This window comes from Dromiciops gliroides, chromosome 3 (assembly GCF_019393635.1).
Source record: "Dromiciops gliroides isolate mDroGli1 chromosome 3, mDroGli1.pri, whole genome shotgun sequence".
Taxonomy (NCBI): domain Eukaryota; kingdom Metazoa; phylum Chordata; class Mammalia; order Microbiotheria; family Microbiotheriidae; genus Dromiciops; species Dromiciops gliroides.
Genome location: NC_057863.1, coordinates 40,339,850 through 40,356,110, shown reverse-complemented (window position 1 = coordinate 40,356,110; position 16,261 = coordinate 40,339,850). Strand labels below are relative to the sequence as shown.

At 40.8% G+C, this 16,261-nt stretch overlaps 1 protein-coding gene across 2 annotated transcripts in view; it reads right to left on the bottom strand.

Moving 5' to 3' along the window:
- The window catches only part of KCNMB2 (potassium calcium-activated channel subfamily M regulatory beta subunit 2), a 325,777-nt gene that overhangs the window by 13,363 nt on the left and 296,153 nt on the right, over positions 1–16,261 (bottom strand). For both annotated transcript variants that reach the window (XM_043996333.1, XM_043996332.1), the window contains exons 3-4: positions 12,516–12,686; positions 8,247–8,442 (exon numbers count right to left, since the gene is read on the bottom strand). In XM_043996333.1, the coding sequence (XP_043852268.1) occupies positions 8,247–8,442; positions 12,516–12,686 (367 nt within the window). The remainder of the gene's footprint in view (positions 1–8,246; positions 8,443–12,515; positions 12,687–16,261) is intronic.

Genomic DNA, 16,261 nt, shown 5'->3' with positions numbered 1-16,261 from the left:
TGCACTGTGGTGCCACCCAGCTACCCCATTTAGTATATGGGTACATATTATTTTCTCCCAAAAGAGTATAAGCTCTTTGAGGTCAAGGACTGTTTTGGTTTTGTCTTTCTATCCTGAGTGCCTAAGATGTGTTTTGCACATAGAAGTGTTTAATAAAGGTTTGTTGAATTGAATGGAAAGTAGTGACTTGTCACATGGTTCTGAAGACAGTTACTAAGGATGGGGGGCTATAGATATTTTCATTTGGTTGGTCTTGGCATATTTCTACTTACAGAGTGTAGGCATTCATGAGAGCCCCCCCCCCCCAAAGAAGTGTAATGTAGTGATAGAACCAGAAACAAACTGTGGATGGGGAGTTAGGAGATCCCACAGCTCTTCCTTTAACAATCTATGTAGCCTTGGGCAAGTCACATCCTCTGCTGAAACCTCAGTTTCCTCGTCCGTAAAAGTGAAATATTTGAGTAGAACTCTCAAGTCCTTTTCTGTGGTTCTAATTTCCCCCTCACCAGCAGTATGTCATGTCCTTGTGCTGAGATCCTCCAATCACAGTGGGCTTTGGCATTGCTCCACTTATGCACTGACACAAAAGGTCATGAGAAAGGGCGATGAATATGACAGATGTCATTTATACACTATGCCCGAGTTTGCCGAGGGCTTTTACAGCTGCAATCTAATTTGGACTTAACTTCCCCCCTGTAAGGTATTGCAGATATTATCATTACCATTTTATACACAAGAAATTGGGGCTGAAGGAGATGTAGTTTCCTGCCCGGGGTCACATGGCTACTAAGTGTCCGAGGTGAGATGGGAATTATAGTCGCATTTAACACCGAGTTGAACATTCCTCCCACTACAAAGATGGCTCTTGTGAGAATCGGCTGAGAATGTCCTCTGAAGCTTCAGTACTTCAGCAAAAAGGAAAAGGAAAATGAACCTATAAATTTCAGGTTTTTGTAAATTATTCCTTTTCTTTCTCAGATAGATGGTGCAGCGACTGTTCCTTTGGGCTGGGTTTGATTCCTCAATCTCGGCTTATTCAGCATCTGTGTCCTCTCTTTCTGTGCGAAAGGGTGATACAAATAGAGAGAACAGGGGGTGGCTAGGTGGCGCCATAGATAAGTACTGGCTCTGGAGTCAGGAGGACCTGAGTTCAAATCTGGCCTCAGACACTTAACACTTACCAGCTGTGTGACCCTGGGCAAGTCACTTAACCCTCATTGCCCTGCAAATAAATAAATAAATAAACAAACAAACAAACAAATAAATAAATAAATAGATAGATAGATAGATAAATAAATAAATAAATAGATAGATAAATAAATAAATAAAAAACAATAAACAAATAAATAGAGAGAACAAGGGAGCCACAAACCTTGTTTGGGATCCAGGCTTCTACCTCCCTGGTAGGATGTTAGTGTTCCCTTTCAGAGGGCAGGGACTTTCTTTGTTCTTGTATCTCCAGTACCTAGCACAGTGTTCTGCTCAGAGCAGATGCTTAATGGTTTCTTATCCGATTGGATTCTCACAACCTTTCCAAAGCCAAGGTCATGGAGGGCAAAGTCTTCTATGGTACAAAGAGTGTGGGGTGGGGGCTCTGTTCTTTCTAAGCTATATGTCTTTGAACCAGGCCATTCTACACTCTGAGATAATTCCTTCAACTTTAAGATGGGTGGGATTTCCTGAATGACCTCTAGGGTCTTTTCCAGCTCTATACCCTCTGAGGCTATGATAAGGTGTTCCCTAAAAGTCTTGTTCAGCTCTAATACTCTGTGGCCCAGTGTGTTGGTATGTCATGGACCAAGCATTATCACTGGCCCTCCTCTTACCCTCGGGGCTAAAGGTAATGTTCACCCAGGATGTACCAGCACATGTAGCCAATGACCTCTACAACCCTGTGATCATATAAACAGAGCTGAGTCACTCCTAACCTCCATGCTGACTCATGACATTGAGGCCAGATAGAACTCAGAGTGACTGAATGAGATGTGTTACTCTTGGGTGGGGCCCTGAGTGGAAAGCTTCAGCCAATTGTATTTTTTTTAATATCTTTTTTGGGGGGATGGGCAATAAGGGTTAAGTGACTTGCCCAGGGTCACACAGCTAGTAAATGTCAAGTGTCTGAAGTAGGATTTGAACTTAGGTCCTCCTGAATCCTGGGCTGTTGCTTTATCCACTGTGCCACCTAGCTGCCCCTAAATATTTCTTTTTTCTCTTTCTCTTTTTCCTTTTCTTTTTGTTTAAAACAGGGCAACGAGGGTTAAGTGACTTGTCCAGGGTCACACAGCTAGCGAGTGTCAAATTTCTGAGGTCAGATTTGAACTCAGGTCTGCCTGAATCCAGGGCCTGTGCTTTATCCACTGTGCCACCTAGTTGCCCCCAGGCAATTATATTTCACACCCATCCTATAAACTAGGTTGGCATGTTTACAGTTGCCCTGCTAGGCAAAAGATTAGTTTAACAGCAACTACAAAGAGAAATCAGAAAGGAAGATTCAAATTATGGTAACATGAAGCTATCATAACAGTTTTGTTGCCCAGTCGTGGACAAAGATATAAGATTACAGAATGACCTTCCCTTCCTCAGGGATGGCTGGTCTACTAACAAGAGAATGTACATCTTTTACTATTATTGAGAAGCCCCATTCATAGAATTGCTATTGTTCCCCATCCCTTCCAAATATCTTGTATTTATTTTGTATATGTATATATGTATATTTTTTAATATTTCCTTATAAATAAATAAAGATATTTTTTCCCTCAATGGAATATAATTTTCTTGAGGGAAATTTTTGTTTTTGTACCCTTAATGTCCATTTCAGTGCCTGGAGCATTGAAGATGCTTAAGAAATGTTTGTTGATTGTATAATTGTTTGAGAAGACTAGCTTTAAGAGCTAAAGAAATAAAAGCACATGGGGCAGGGAACAAAAATGAAAGAAAATTGTTCTTGTGCCTTTGAAGATGATAACATCACGATTGACCCACTTTTGTCCTGTTGACTTAACTGAAAAGTTGACAGCTATGTATTACACATTTCAGTAAAATCACCTCCTTTCAACTTCAAGCTTCTCCTTTATAACTTTTAGAAATGTGGCTATTGTAAGGAAATGATTTTTTAAAAAACCCTATGATTTCATTAGCATAGGGATTTCCTGGTATGGAAACTCCTTCCACTAATACAAATCAGCTACTCTACTGTAAGCCATAGTTTTGGAGAGCAGGGGAGGCAGTGAGACATTAAATGATTTGCCCATGGTTACAGAGCAGGTTCCTCTCAAAGGTGGAACTAGAACCCGTCTTCCTTACTCATAAGCCACCATGCCCTGGTGATCATGTGAGCTGCTAACTATTCACAATGGAAATGAATTGTCCTTGATCATGCTAACAAGGAAAGAATGATCAGAGCTAGAGATCTTTGGCTTGGGTGGAGGAGCTGATGGAAGAGTTCTCCTGGAACCTTTTCCAGTCCCCATATTTTCCTCATGTGCCAGCTGGCCTTTTAAAGGTCGTGGTCTGGTGACCCTCTGAAAAGAAAAGTGTTGGTTCCTTTTCAGTGGTGTCAGGTTTAGATGCAGCACAACATGCCCGAGTTCTATTGTTTTGATATTTGGGATCTCAGAAATTCAACTCTGCAGAAAGAAATGACAAGTGTGGTCGAAGGGAACACAATGAAAAGTCCAATTATTTTCAGCTTCCATTCTCTGGGGTGTCGAGACACTCAGACCATTAAGGAGGTATGTAAGGATTGACAGTGACTATTCCCTTCTGGGCTTTTTGCCCCTACCCATCCGCCTCCTTTCTCCACAAAAGCCAGTTTCCAATGAGAAGAGTTTCAACCACAGAGAAAAGTGGAGAGATGAATAAAGAAATGAACTAGCACACAACATTATGGGAAATAACTGGGCAGCTACAGTGCTGTAGAAAAAAATCACTGGTTCCAAAATCAACCTGGGTCTGAATTCTTATCCTGCTACTTACAGCTGGGTGAACATGGGCTAGAAACTTCTTCCTCTAGGTCCAAAATGATGAGGATGAATTAGGTTTTCTCCAAATTCCCTCTCAAGTCTAAAGCCTACGTGCCTAGCACATAATAGGCTTAACAAATAAATTATACATTTCCCTTTCACATCCCAAATTACCACCAGCAACATAGCAAAGACCCTGAGCATGTTTTGGATCTTGGTGGCTTGTCATTTAATGCTGACTCAAATATGAAAACTCAGAAATATTGTTGGGGGGGTGGGTATTCCATAGAACATTAGCTTTATAAGATGCAAGAATATGAAAACACTCATCGTTTGGATAGAAGGAAAGTCAATAACGGCTGACATTTATCTATCTCTTTCAGGTTTACACAACAGAATCACAGACTTCTAGAACTGGCAGGGGCCTCAGAAACAACTAGTCCAGCTCATTTCTGAAAATGCATCGTCTCTACAACATAACCCTAAGGGGACATCCAGCCTCAGCTGGAAGCTGCTCTGGAGACAGCTCATTCCATTTTTGGTCAGCTCTTGTTGTTAGGATTTTCTTTTTTCCTGATAGCAGTTCTAAATAGCCTCTGTAACTTCCATGTGTTACACTGGCTTCATTCATCCTTTTGGGACCCAGCAGAAGAAGTCTCATTCCTCTTCCACATGTCAACCCTCCAAATATTTGAAGACAACCACCGCATCTCCCTTAGGTCTTCCTCCTCTAGGTCAAACCTCCCTTGTCTGGTATTCATATAGCATGAGCTCTCAAGTGCCCATCTCCTAATCTCCCCAGTTGCTACTACTCTCACCCTGGAGAAAGTACTTTGCATGTGATACTTTTCTCTTCTGTCTCCCCCAATTAGAAGGTAAGCTTCTTGAGAGGAAGGGATTCTTTCCCTTTTGTCTTTGTAACCCCAGCTCCTAACACCACGACAGCCACCATTGTAGGCGTGTAATAAAGGCTTGATGAATTTTGAGTGAATGAATAATTTCCCTCTTTCATCAGCATTTGAAAGTCTGGCGTTTGACTCACATTCCATATCATCAGCCCCATTTGGAGGACTGATGGCAGAAACAGCCACATCTTGGAAAAAAACTGAGACTATGTTCATTTTTATTTATTGATAAAACAACCTTGAGGCAACTGAACATTATTTGTGCTTCCTGTAGATTAGGGGGAACTGGAGCAGACATTTTCAAAAACCAGCTTCTGAAATATTCAGGAGGCTGAGTTCTCAGATGAGGTGGCAATAATTTATTTGAGCTGTTGTAACCAAAATGCAGCTTGGCTTTCTCTGCCTTTGGCTGATGAAACCAATTCTATTCTTGGTCACGTGTTCAATGACCATCTCTAGTGTTCGTCCAATGTAGGAAAAAAAAAACCAAGCTCTCCCTGCTAGGGATTTACAGTTTTATATATAATTTACTTTTAATGTTTTTCTTTGTATATAGAAATATTCAAGTTTGTTGGTGTTTGTCAATTTCATAATAAGAAAAAAATGAAAAATAAAAATAAATGAGTTTAGCTGGGGCTGATCCCAGGACTAATTCCAGTCATAAGTGTTAATAACCCCCCTAGAAAGTTACAAATAATTCATTCATCTCTACCACCATAGGCTAGAAATGCAATGCAGCTATTTCAAAATTATTAACACCACAAGCCTCTTGACTGATCACACTGGGTTTTATGAATACCATTTCTATATATTGTTTTGGTGAAAGTTTTGTTTATCAGGGTAGTGAGTCCTGATTTTTATGACTAAGAGATATATATATTCATACTCAAGATTATATTTTGATAGCATGTTAAAGTTGAAGTTTAAAAGGGATTTAAATCAATCAACCAAAGAACAGTTATGCAGTACCTATCGTGTACCATGTACTATACTTTCCTTGTTAACAGAATTACAGTAATGCTGTTAATATCCATTTCATAGTGGATAGAAGCAGACCTTGGATTCAGGAAGACCTGGGTTCAAGTTTCACTTCTGGTTCAGAATGTCTGTGTGACCCTGGGAAAGTCTCTTAACCTCTTAGTGCCCCAGGGGACTCAGGCATCTCTCTAGTTGCAAAGCAGGTCCTGATAAGCATTGATGGAAGGAGTTCCTTATCAGGTTCTCTATATCAAGAAGGTAGGTACTAAGAGCATTACCATCATCTCCATTCTATAGATGAGGAAAATGAGGCCCTGAGAGGTTGACCTACTCAGGCTCAAGCAGGTGGTAAGTGGGTGTCGGATTCAAGTCCTCCTTACCATAGGTTCAAAGGATTCCCTCCTATGGCACAATACCCAAAGGACTCACCCTTTCATTGAAAGCCAAAAAGGGAATTTTAGGATCATTTATGCCATAGTCCCTGATTCTGGACAGGGGTAACCCCCCAAATTCCATCAATAGGCCATAATAACTGACTACCTCTAGTTTTGGAAATCTCTAGAGAAGGAGTTAAAAGAATGGTATAGTGGAAAGAGCAGAAGATTTGGCTCAGAAGGCCTGGGTTCGAGTATAGCTGTCCCATTGCCTAGTGTGTGACCTTAAATAAGTCCTTTCTCTTTCCTGGGGGTCATTTCCTCATTTGTAAAGTAGAAGGGTTGGGGGCAGCGAGGTGGCGCAGTGGATAAAGCACTGGCACTGGATTCAGGAGGACCCGAGTTCAGATTTGACCTCAGACACTTGACACTTACTAGCTGTGTGACTATGGGCAAGTCACTTAACCCCCATTGTCCTGCAAAAAACAAAACAAAAAAAACCCAAAACACCTCCAGTGTTCCTTCCAGTCCTAACTCCATGTTCTTCGTGCCAGGTCAGAAACTTTAAGTTGCTTTTTTTTTTTTTTAAAGGGGTAGCTGATGAAAGGACTCTAAGAATCATTCTACAGTAAGTCTGAATGGGAATGATTCTTGAGGAAAAAGTAATCAGGCAATTGGTGTTCCTAGAATGAAAACTTGATCTTATCATTCAAAGCCTGAGCTTCCCTCCCTCAATTCTAGTACAGGAAAGCTAGAAAGGGTCAATGAGAAAATCAGAATCTCTAGAGGTACTGCTTTTGATCCTAACTAATCCTGTAGTTTGTATATATATCAATATACTTCTTTGTTGTTTTTTTGTTTGTTTGTTGTGGGGCAATGAGGGCTAAGTGACTTGCCCAGGGTCACACAGCTAGTAAATGTCAAGTGTCTGAGGCCTAATTTGAACTCAGGTCCTCCTGAATCCAAGGCTGGTGCTTTATCCACTATACCACCTAGCTACCCTCTATTAATATAATTAAAAAAAAAATTGGCAGGGCAGTGAGGGTCAAGTGACTTGCCTAGGGTCACACAGCTAGTAAATATCAAGTGTATGAGTACCGCGCGCTGAGGCTGTATTTGAACTCAGGTCCTCCTGAATCCAGGGCTAGTGCTTTATCCACTGCTCTACCTAGCTACCTCAGTTTATATATATAGTATATAATTAGACTGTACTATATCATATGTAATTATATGTACATGCCTCCCCCCCAGTCCCCAAAATTTTCAGCTTTATTAGCTTAAAATTTCAGTAAGACTTTTTGGATACTCTATATGTATGTATGTATACACACATATGAATATATGTATATACACAAGTGTATGCATATATATACAAATATATGTATATGAGTGTATACACATATACACTCATACCTACATACATACATGCATGCATGCATGCATACATACCTACATACATACATAATATGCCCCAATAGGGCATAAACTTGAGAGCAGGGATTATTTAATTTCCTTGTGTCTATCCCCAAAAGACTGACTACTCAAGAATGCGCCTGCCACATAGTAATACTTATTAATTGTTGATTGTTTAATTGCTGTCTCCATCAAATTGAAGGATAGTCTATCAGGTGAAGAATTCGTAGCAAATCTGGAACCCAGAGGACACCCCGTGCCCACTATGTGGTGGGTAATTCTTGCTTTCTTCTACTATGCAGCTGTGTCCTCTGACCTTGGAGAGACTCTATCCCTGAGAGGGATAACTATAGCTATGGTGCTTACATTTCCAAATAGGGATGAGGGGTAAAGTAGCAACCAAATAAGGTGGTAACTGAAATCCATATGTCATACAGAAATTCAGCTGCATGCAGATAAGGTATAAGTTGGGGAGTGGGGGTGAGTTGACTTCCTGGATGAATTTTGGCCCTGGAACACTAACTGAGGGATGTTTTCAGAGGGAGGTGCTAGGAAAACACGAATAGCTGTCCCCATGAAATCAGCCTGAGAAGAAACGCGTGCCATGTGCCTACCTCGGAATTGATTTTCATCGTTTCTTCTGTGTGGTAAAGTAAGAGCTTTTGCCCCGAAGAAGTTAGGTTAACGTAGACCTGGAGGCAGGGGTACTGAGAGAGCTTCCGACAGTCGGGACCACAATTAAAAGAGCAGTTAAACGTTTCGGTGATGGAAGCATTAAGCAACGTACATTGAGACTCTTCTGTCCATACACTGAAAAGAGAAGAGAGAGAGAGAAAGATGAAGTGGCTTGTCTGTGGTCACCTAGAACCATGACAAGAGAATTGGAGCCCGAGTCTTCCTGCCTGCACAGTGGACCCACTACACCGTAATACCTCACCAGGACTATAGGTTATAGATGATTAGGAGACAGTTCTCATGTAAGTGAAACCACTGGTCTTCGATGTACAAGAAATCATAGATCTCACCCATCTCAGTCCAGTTCTCATTTCTCTAATCTTCTCCTCCATTCCCCCGACCCTCTGTCTGTGCTAGACTTAAGCCCAAGAACCCCGTGGGTCAGAAACAGACGTTGTACAGTAAAATGTACATAGACTCTTGGATTTAAGATGGAAGGAGCTTGGAAATGATCTAGTTCAACCTCCTCATTTAATAGAGGAAGAAACTAGCTCCCCTGGGATGATGTGACTTGTCTGTGGTCACTTTGGACATAAACATCAGAGACAGAATTTGGACCTAGGTCTTCTTGACTCTGAGTCCAGCCTTCCATCCACTAAACCTGATGTGTCAAACTCCAGCTGAAGGCTGTGATTCCCAAGTGCCACTGAACCAGCTTAAAAGGTAATTGGGAAATGTTTAACAACATAAACAAAAATAACAACACAACATAGATAATGTTAACTTGTGGTTTTCTAAATCAGGATGTGGCAGGAAGAATCCATTTAATTTCTTTTTGATTTTGACACCATTGCATTAAACCACACTGTCACTCTAAGGAAATAATTGTTGTTCAGTTGTGTCCAATTCTTCATGATCCCGTATGTGGTTTTCTTGGTAAAGATAAAGGTACTGGAGCAGATTGCCATTTCTTTCATGAATGGGTTAAGGCACAGAGTTAAGTGACTTGCCCAGGGTCACACAGCTAGTAAGTGTCTGAAGCACGAGATCTTCCTTACTTCAGGCCTAGCATTCTATCTATTGAGTCAGCTAGCTGCCTCAAAGGCAGAGGTTAAATGACTTTCCCAGGGGGCAGCCAGGTGGCGCAGTGGATAAAGCACTGACCTTGGATTCAGGAAGACCTGAGTTCGAATGTGACCTCAGACACTTGACATTTACTAGCTGTGTGACCCTGGGCAAGTCACTTAATCCCCATTGCCATGCAAAAAAAAATTAAAGTAAATGACTTGCCCAGGGTCATACAGCTAAGTGTATGTGTCTGAGGGTAGATTTCAACTCAGGTCTTCCTGATTCCAGGCCCTGTACTCTATCCACTGAGCATCTAGCTGCCTCATTGTCTTAGGAAAACCTAGATGCAATTTCTGCCTTGGACATACCTAGTTGTATGACCATGGGTAAGTGGCAGCCCTTTCAAAGTTCAGAAACAACTCTGATTATGGAACATTTTCAGTAAGTCAATCTATTAATCCAGTAAATATTTATTAAGTACCTACTCTGTTCCTGACACTAAGAGATATGAAAATGAAAGGATCCCTACTCACAATGAACTAATGGGGGAGATGAGTACATAAATATGAATAGCATAAGTATAGCTAATAAAAACATATATGTATACATTAATGTATATGTATGCATACTATATACTCTATATGTATATATGTGTGGATATATGTTTATATACACCCATACTACATATATCCAATTGAGAAGAGGACTTTCGGGGGCAGCTAGGTGGCTCAGTGGATAGAGCACCGGTCCTGGATTCAGGAGTACCTGAGTTCAAATCCGGCCTCAGACACTTAACACTTACTAGCTGGGCAAGTCACTTAACCCCAATTGCCTCACTAAAAAAAAAAAAAAAAAAAAGAGAAGAGGACTTTCTCTAGAAATTGAGGGGTTAAATAACTTTGCCATTAATTATTTTATGCAACCCCAGAACAAAGAGGAATGTAAATTCTCCCCAGCTGCCAATTAGATCGGTCAGGGTTATTAAAAAAAAAAAAAGATGGGTTTTGAATTTGATGATCAATGGCTGCATTTGTAATTAGGAAATAAGAGAAGAGCAATCAATCTCCAGTTTCTGGGCATAGACTGATTACCAAAGCGACTGTGAGCTGCCAGCACTTACTCTCTCTGAGTTTAGCAGTTTGTTGGTAGAGTCCCTTCGTTCCCACCCTTGGTGCCTCCAAGGGTATGGTTTTGTGGGAGAGAGTGGGTGGGATCCAGGGTTGGTAGACCAAGGGCATCCCATTAGGTTAAGGGCATTGTGATTCACTGGGTGAGGAGGGTCAGCTCTTTGCTGACAGGTCTGTGGGGGAGCCTTGGGCAGGCACAGTGGCCTTGGAGCTCTGTCACAGCAAGGTACATGACCCCAAGCCTGGAGTCTAAGCTTATTCTTGGAGAATGAACATAGCTGAAGGCCATTAGCAGATTTTACTGCAGCCATAGCAACTGTGAAAGATGACGCCTTAATTTCAGCAAATGGCTGTGTTTCAGTTGGATTTTGTTTCTAAAATGAAGGTATTAATTTACATGGATAAATTGGTGCTATAAAATAGCTTGATTCCCCTTTCTAAATTAAACTTCCATTTTTCACGGGAGAGAATCTTGTTTCTGTAGGCAGCTGAACATTGCCATGATTTCCCAGGGGATTTAAACGAATCACGTGCTTTTGTTTTTCTGTGGTGACTGGCCCTTTAATTTATGGACAATAGCCAGCTCTAGGTGAGTTGATAGAATGAATGGATTTTATGACTACGACTTGTAAAACCAGGTATAGCCAGAAACTAGCTGTCTGTTTCCTAGCACTTTTCCCTTTGACTTCTATTGATTTTTTTTGGTCTTGATCAACAATTTTATTGGTGTGGCACAATAGTGTCAAACTCAATTAGAAATGGGGGCCATAAATAAGGATTTCTCCATGGGCCAAATGTTGACGCAGAAAACCACATATTTGTATTGTTTATGTTTTATTGTATGTTTTATTTATTTTGTCAAATATTTTCCAATTACATTTTAAAATTAAATTTAATTATTTTGTGCGAGGCAATTGGGGTTAAGTGACTTGCCAAGGATCACACAGCTAGTAAGTGTCAAATATTTGAGGCTGGATTTGAACTCAGGTACTCCTGACTCCAGGGCCAGTGCTCTATCCACTGCACCACCTAGCTGCCCCTTCCAATTACATTTTAATCTGGTTTTGACATACTTGGGAGTGTCATGGACTGCATGTTCGAGACCTCTGGTGTAGAGAACTCCCTGAACCAATGCGAAAGGGCAACTTTTCTGTAGCTTGTGATATCAGAGGGTCATCCGTAGCATTGAGAGGCAAGCTGCTTTGTCCTGGGTCACATAGCCAGGATGTATCAGAAGCAGGATTTAAATACAGGTCTTCCTGACTCAAAGGTCAGCGTCCTATCCATTATGTCTCTTTCTATTCAATTTAGTTTTAGTTTTAAGTCATTTTTTCAGTCATGTCTGACTCTTCATGATCCCATTTGGGATTTTCTTGGCAAAGAAAGATACCAGAGTAGTTTGCTACTTTCTTTTCTAACCCATTTTACAGATGAAGAAACTGAGGCAAACAGGGTTAAGTGACTTCCCCAAGGTCATACATCTGGTAAGTGTTTGAGACCACATTTGAATTCATGAAGATGAGTCTTCTTGACTCCAGGCCCAGCACTCTATGCACTAGCTCCACTTAGCCATCCTCTGACAAATATAAAGCTGGAGACAGTGGAAAGAGTCCTTACTGGCTTGACTCAGAGGACCTGCATTCAAATCACATCTCTAACATCTACTATGGGCAAGCTCCTTGTTTTGTTTATTCTGTTTGCATTCCTAGTGCCTAGCAAACAACCTGGAACATAGTAGGTGCTTAATAAATACTTGTTGGTTGACTTAACCTTCCTGTGCTTCAGTCTCCTCATCTCTAAGATGAGGGATTTGGACTACTTGGCCTTTACAGTCCCTTTTGGCTCCAGATTGATAACTCTGCCTATGATGATTAGAATCCTGGCTTTGGTCTTGGATTTTTGGGTAGGGTGGTTGAGTGTGAATCTTGGGAAAAGGGAAGAGTGATTGGAAAAGAAGCACGCAGGAATGCAAAGTGGATTAACCAGATGTTTCCGAATAACACTGAAAATTACCTTTGCATGTATGATCGGAGGAGCGTGATTCCTAGCAGAAAGTACATCATTATGGCACAAACCATCATGGCCAGTCCCAGGAGAATGGCCCGGTCCTCTCCAGCTTTGAGAGCGGTGACTGTTTTCCTTTTGTCCAGAAGGTCGTGGTCCCTGATTTTTTGGTAAATATTTCTGAGGTTGAAAATAATAATTCTAATGTGAATATCACATTTTATCAATGTACCCAGAGAGGGTGCACCGCCATATCTTCGGGAGCAGGGAGGGGCTATTAAACCTTTCTGCAGTGGCCAGCTTGCTTGGACTCTTGTGGACACAGCAGTCCTTCTATCCCCGGGGAGGGGGGGGTGCCTAAAAGGACAGCTGAGGAAAGAAATTACCCTGTCCCCTAGTCTGTCAAATTCCGGTGCCAATTTATAGTTTTAAAAAATGGACTTTTCTTGCTTTTCTTCACCCTCTTGTCCCTGAAAAAAGAATACCCCTTCTTCTTTGCCCTTTAAACCATTTTCTGTTTTTTTTTTTTCAGGCCACTGATCCTGGAGTTTTATCCTCCCTGCTCTCAAGAAATTGGCAGGTTTCAATAGCTATTCATGATCAGGTTATTTACAATTTCTAATGACCAAAGAAAAACATTCATCAGAACAAATGTCAATACACACTCGAGATCTGTCAGCTTTGTCACTGAGTCCCTTCATGGTATGCAAATGGTGGAATCTTTTTGGGTAAGTTCTGGACTGTAGCATTGTCCTTAGCTTTTACTTGCTTTGAGTGGTGATGGTGTGGGAGGTATCTGTTGATTTAAGATTGATGAGGAAAGGGATAAGATGGTAGTGACCTGGAATTCTTTTCACACATCAGTGCTTAATGGGTTAGAAATTTTGTTCTTTCTCTTTTTTTTCTTCTTTTCTTTCTTTCTTTTTGATGGGTTAGAAATATAATGACAAGTTCAAGTTAGTCCCCCCTGTTCTTCCCCAAATACTCTCTTTTTCCTTTGGTGCTGCCTTATATGCTTATTTTAAAAGAATATTGTTCATAGAACATGGGGAAGCAATGTCTTTATTAGAACATCATCCCTTCCCGTCAAATTTTCTCATTGTTACAAATTTAATATGTTTAAAATGACAGGTGAAGGTGATGAATAGAACAAAAGACTTGGGTGTTGAGAAGAGGGAATACAAAACAAACTGCCTCCCCGCCCCCACCAAAAAAAATGAAACACTAGACAAAATGGAGAATGAGGAAACCATTTCATAGTTGGGAGGCAGTATAGCTTAGTGGAGAGAGTGTAAAACACAGCTAGCAAGTCTGGATCTAGCGATATTTACCATATTGGAAATGGAGACATCTTAGTCTTATTAGGAAAGTAGTTTTGACCTCATGGACTCCTCTAAAGGACTTTGAGGATCCCCAGGGGTTTATAGACCCCACTTTTAGAACCCTTAATATATACATGTGCTTTGAAAAAAAATTAAAGTGGTATAAAAATGGCCACTATTGGGGCAGCTAGGTGGTGAAGTGGATAAAGCACCGGCCCTAGATTCAGGAGGACCTGAGTTCAAATCTGCCCCAGGTACTTGACACTTACTAGCTGTGTGACCCTGGGCAAGTCACTTAACCCTCGTTGCCCTGCAAACAAACAAAACAAAAAACAAATTAAAAATGGCCACTATTATTATTGGGATGAGTGGCAGGGAAAGCAGAGAAGAAATTAAGGACCTAGTAGGAAACAAAAGAGAGGGGGAAAACCAGAGTGATCCAGATTCTAGAGAAGAAATAGGCTTGAAATGAATGAAGGTTGGCTTTGAAAACATAGAGAAGGATGAAGAAGACTCTGAAAAATGGGAAAATGGGAATTGCAGATGTTTTGCATTAATCACTTTCACATAAAAGCTCATATGCAGCACAGTATCTTCTGACTTTTTCCTAGTGTTTGACATGGGTCACTGATGGGTATTGGACCCTAGATTTAATGGATTCCTGGGACTGTCCTGGTCTAATCGCTTTCTGCCTTAGGCTCATAAGGCCAAAGTAATAAAATTGGCATGGAATATTCTGGAGAGGGAGAGGGTGTGCTGGGTCTCCCAGTGAGAGCATGTGTATGGATTTTGTACATTACAAAAATGTCTCAATTTAGAAACCATTCAGTTTGGTTTGCAATTGAGAATGTTTTTTTTTTTTTTTTGGGTGGGGGGATGGGAGGAGAGGACTGGACTTGTGATTTCATTGGTGCATGAAAGTTTCTGGTAAGGAAATTTTCTCTGCCAATGGTTTTCTGTAGTTTATAGTCTAAGAGATTTGCTTGGGGGAACTGAAAAATTAAGCATCTTGCTGACAGAGACAGTTGAACCAGGTCTTCCTCATCCTGAGGTCAGCTCTCCCCTCTGCCACACTCCCTCTCATTTTTGCTGTGGTCCCTTACCTCTTGGAGTTGGTTTTTAATATAATCAGAAAGAATAGACTTGTTTTTAAATAATTCTATATTATGCAACTGAACACAATCCTATCCTTTCTATGTGGGATGGATACTTTGATTTAATGAGAGTTTGGGGTATTTAATGGAACCCTATGGAATCCAGTTTCTAGATGTTGCTACTCTTGTGTTGTCCTTGTCCATCCTGAAGCCTCTGTGACCCTGAGTCCTTGTTGCCCCTGTATCTTTGACAGAAGTTACCTTGACTCATTTTCTACTGTCCCAAGGCATGCTTGCATATCTTTTATCATGCTATTTCCTTTTTTGTGTCATGGATCTCTTGGATAGTCTAGTGAAGCATATGGATCCATTTACAAAATAATGTTTTTGAATGCATAAAATAAAATAAATGGGACTATGAAGGAAACTAATCAAATTGAAATACAGTTATCAAAATAGTTAAAAAAAAAGTTCATAAACTTCAGGTTAAGGACCTTTACTAGATATGTTATGTTCCTAGTGCCTAGGGCAGTGCTTGACACACAGGAACTATCTTCCATGCATTTACATCCCTGGTGCCTAGGATGGTGCCTGCAACATAAAAGATGCTTAATAAATGTTTGTTGATTGATTAGTTGGGTCCTCTTCCCTAATTGCCACTTAGTACCCATAGAATGGAGAGACTGCCTTCCCTATGGTCCTAATTGGACAGGGGCAGTTTGCCCTCTTGAGATTTCTCTTTCACTTCCTCTGAATCTGTTAGGCCTTCCTCTGAATCTGTCCTTTGCAATTAACTTTTTTTTCAATCAACTTTAGGTGTACGTATTACTATCTATCTATCTATCTATCTATCTATCTATCTATCTATCTATCTATCTATCTATCTATCTATCTATCTATCTATCCATCCATCCTTCTTCATCATCATCTTCATCACCACCACCATCACAATCAGTGCAAATCTCCAGCTAACCATGCTAGGTGGGAAGCTTTTGCAAGCATTAAGTGACAGCCTAACTCTGCTGGGCTTCAAATGCCTTCTGTAAAGTAATAATCTGATGCTGCTTTCCTATTATTATTTATCAAACTGTATTTAAGGCTGATAGCTGCGATTGAGATTTGCATGTTTCCCAGATGAAAGCAGGCAGGCAGGCAGACAGGCAGCAACAGCCAGGCAGTCCCAGAACATTAGCCTGTCCCACAGCATAACTTATGTCAAGCTCTAGACATAAAAGAGACACAGTGCAATCAGTCAGGAATGTCACCAGAACAACCAGCATATAAAAATGATTCAAACGGGTGATTGGAAAACAAATAGCAATTTGGAAATGGTTATAAA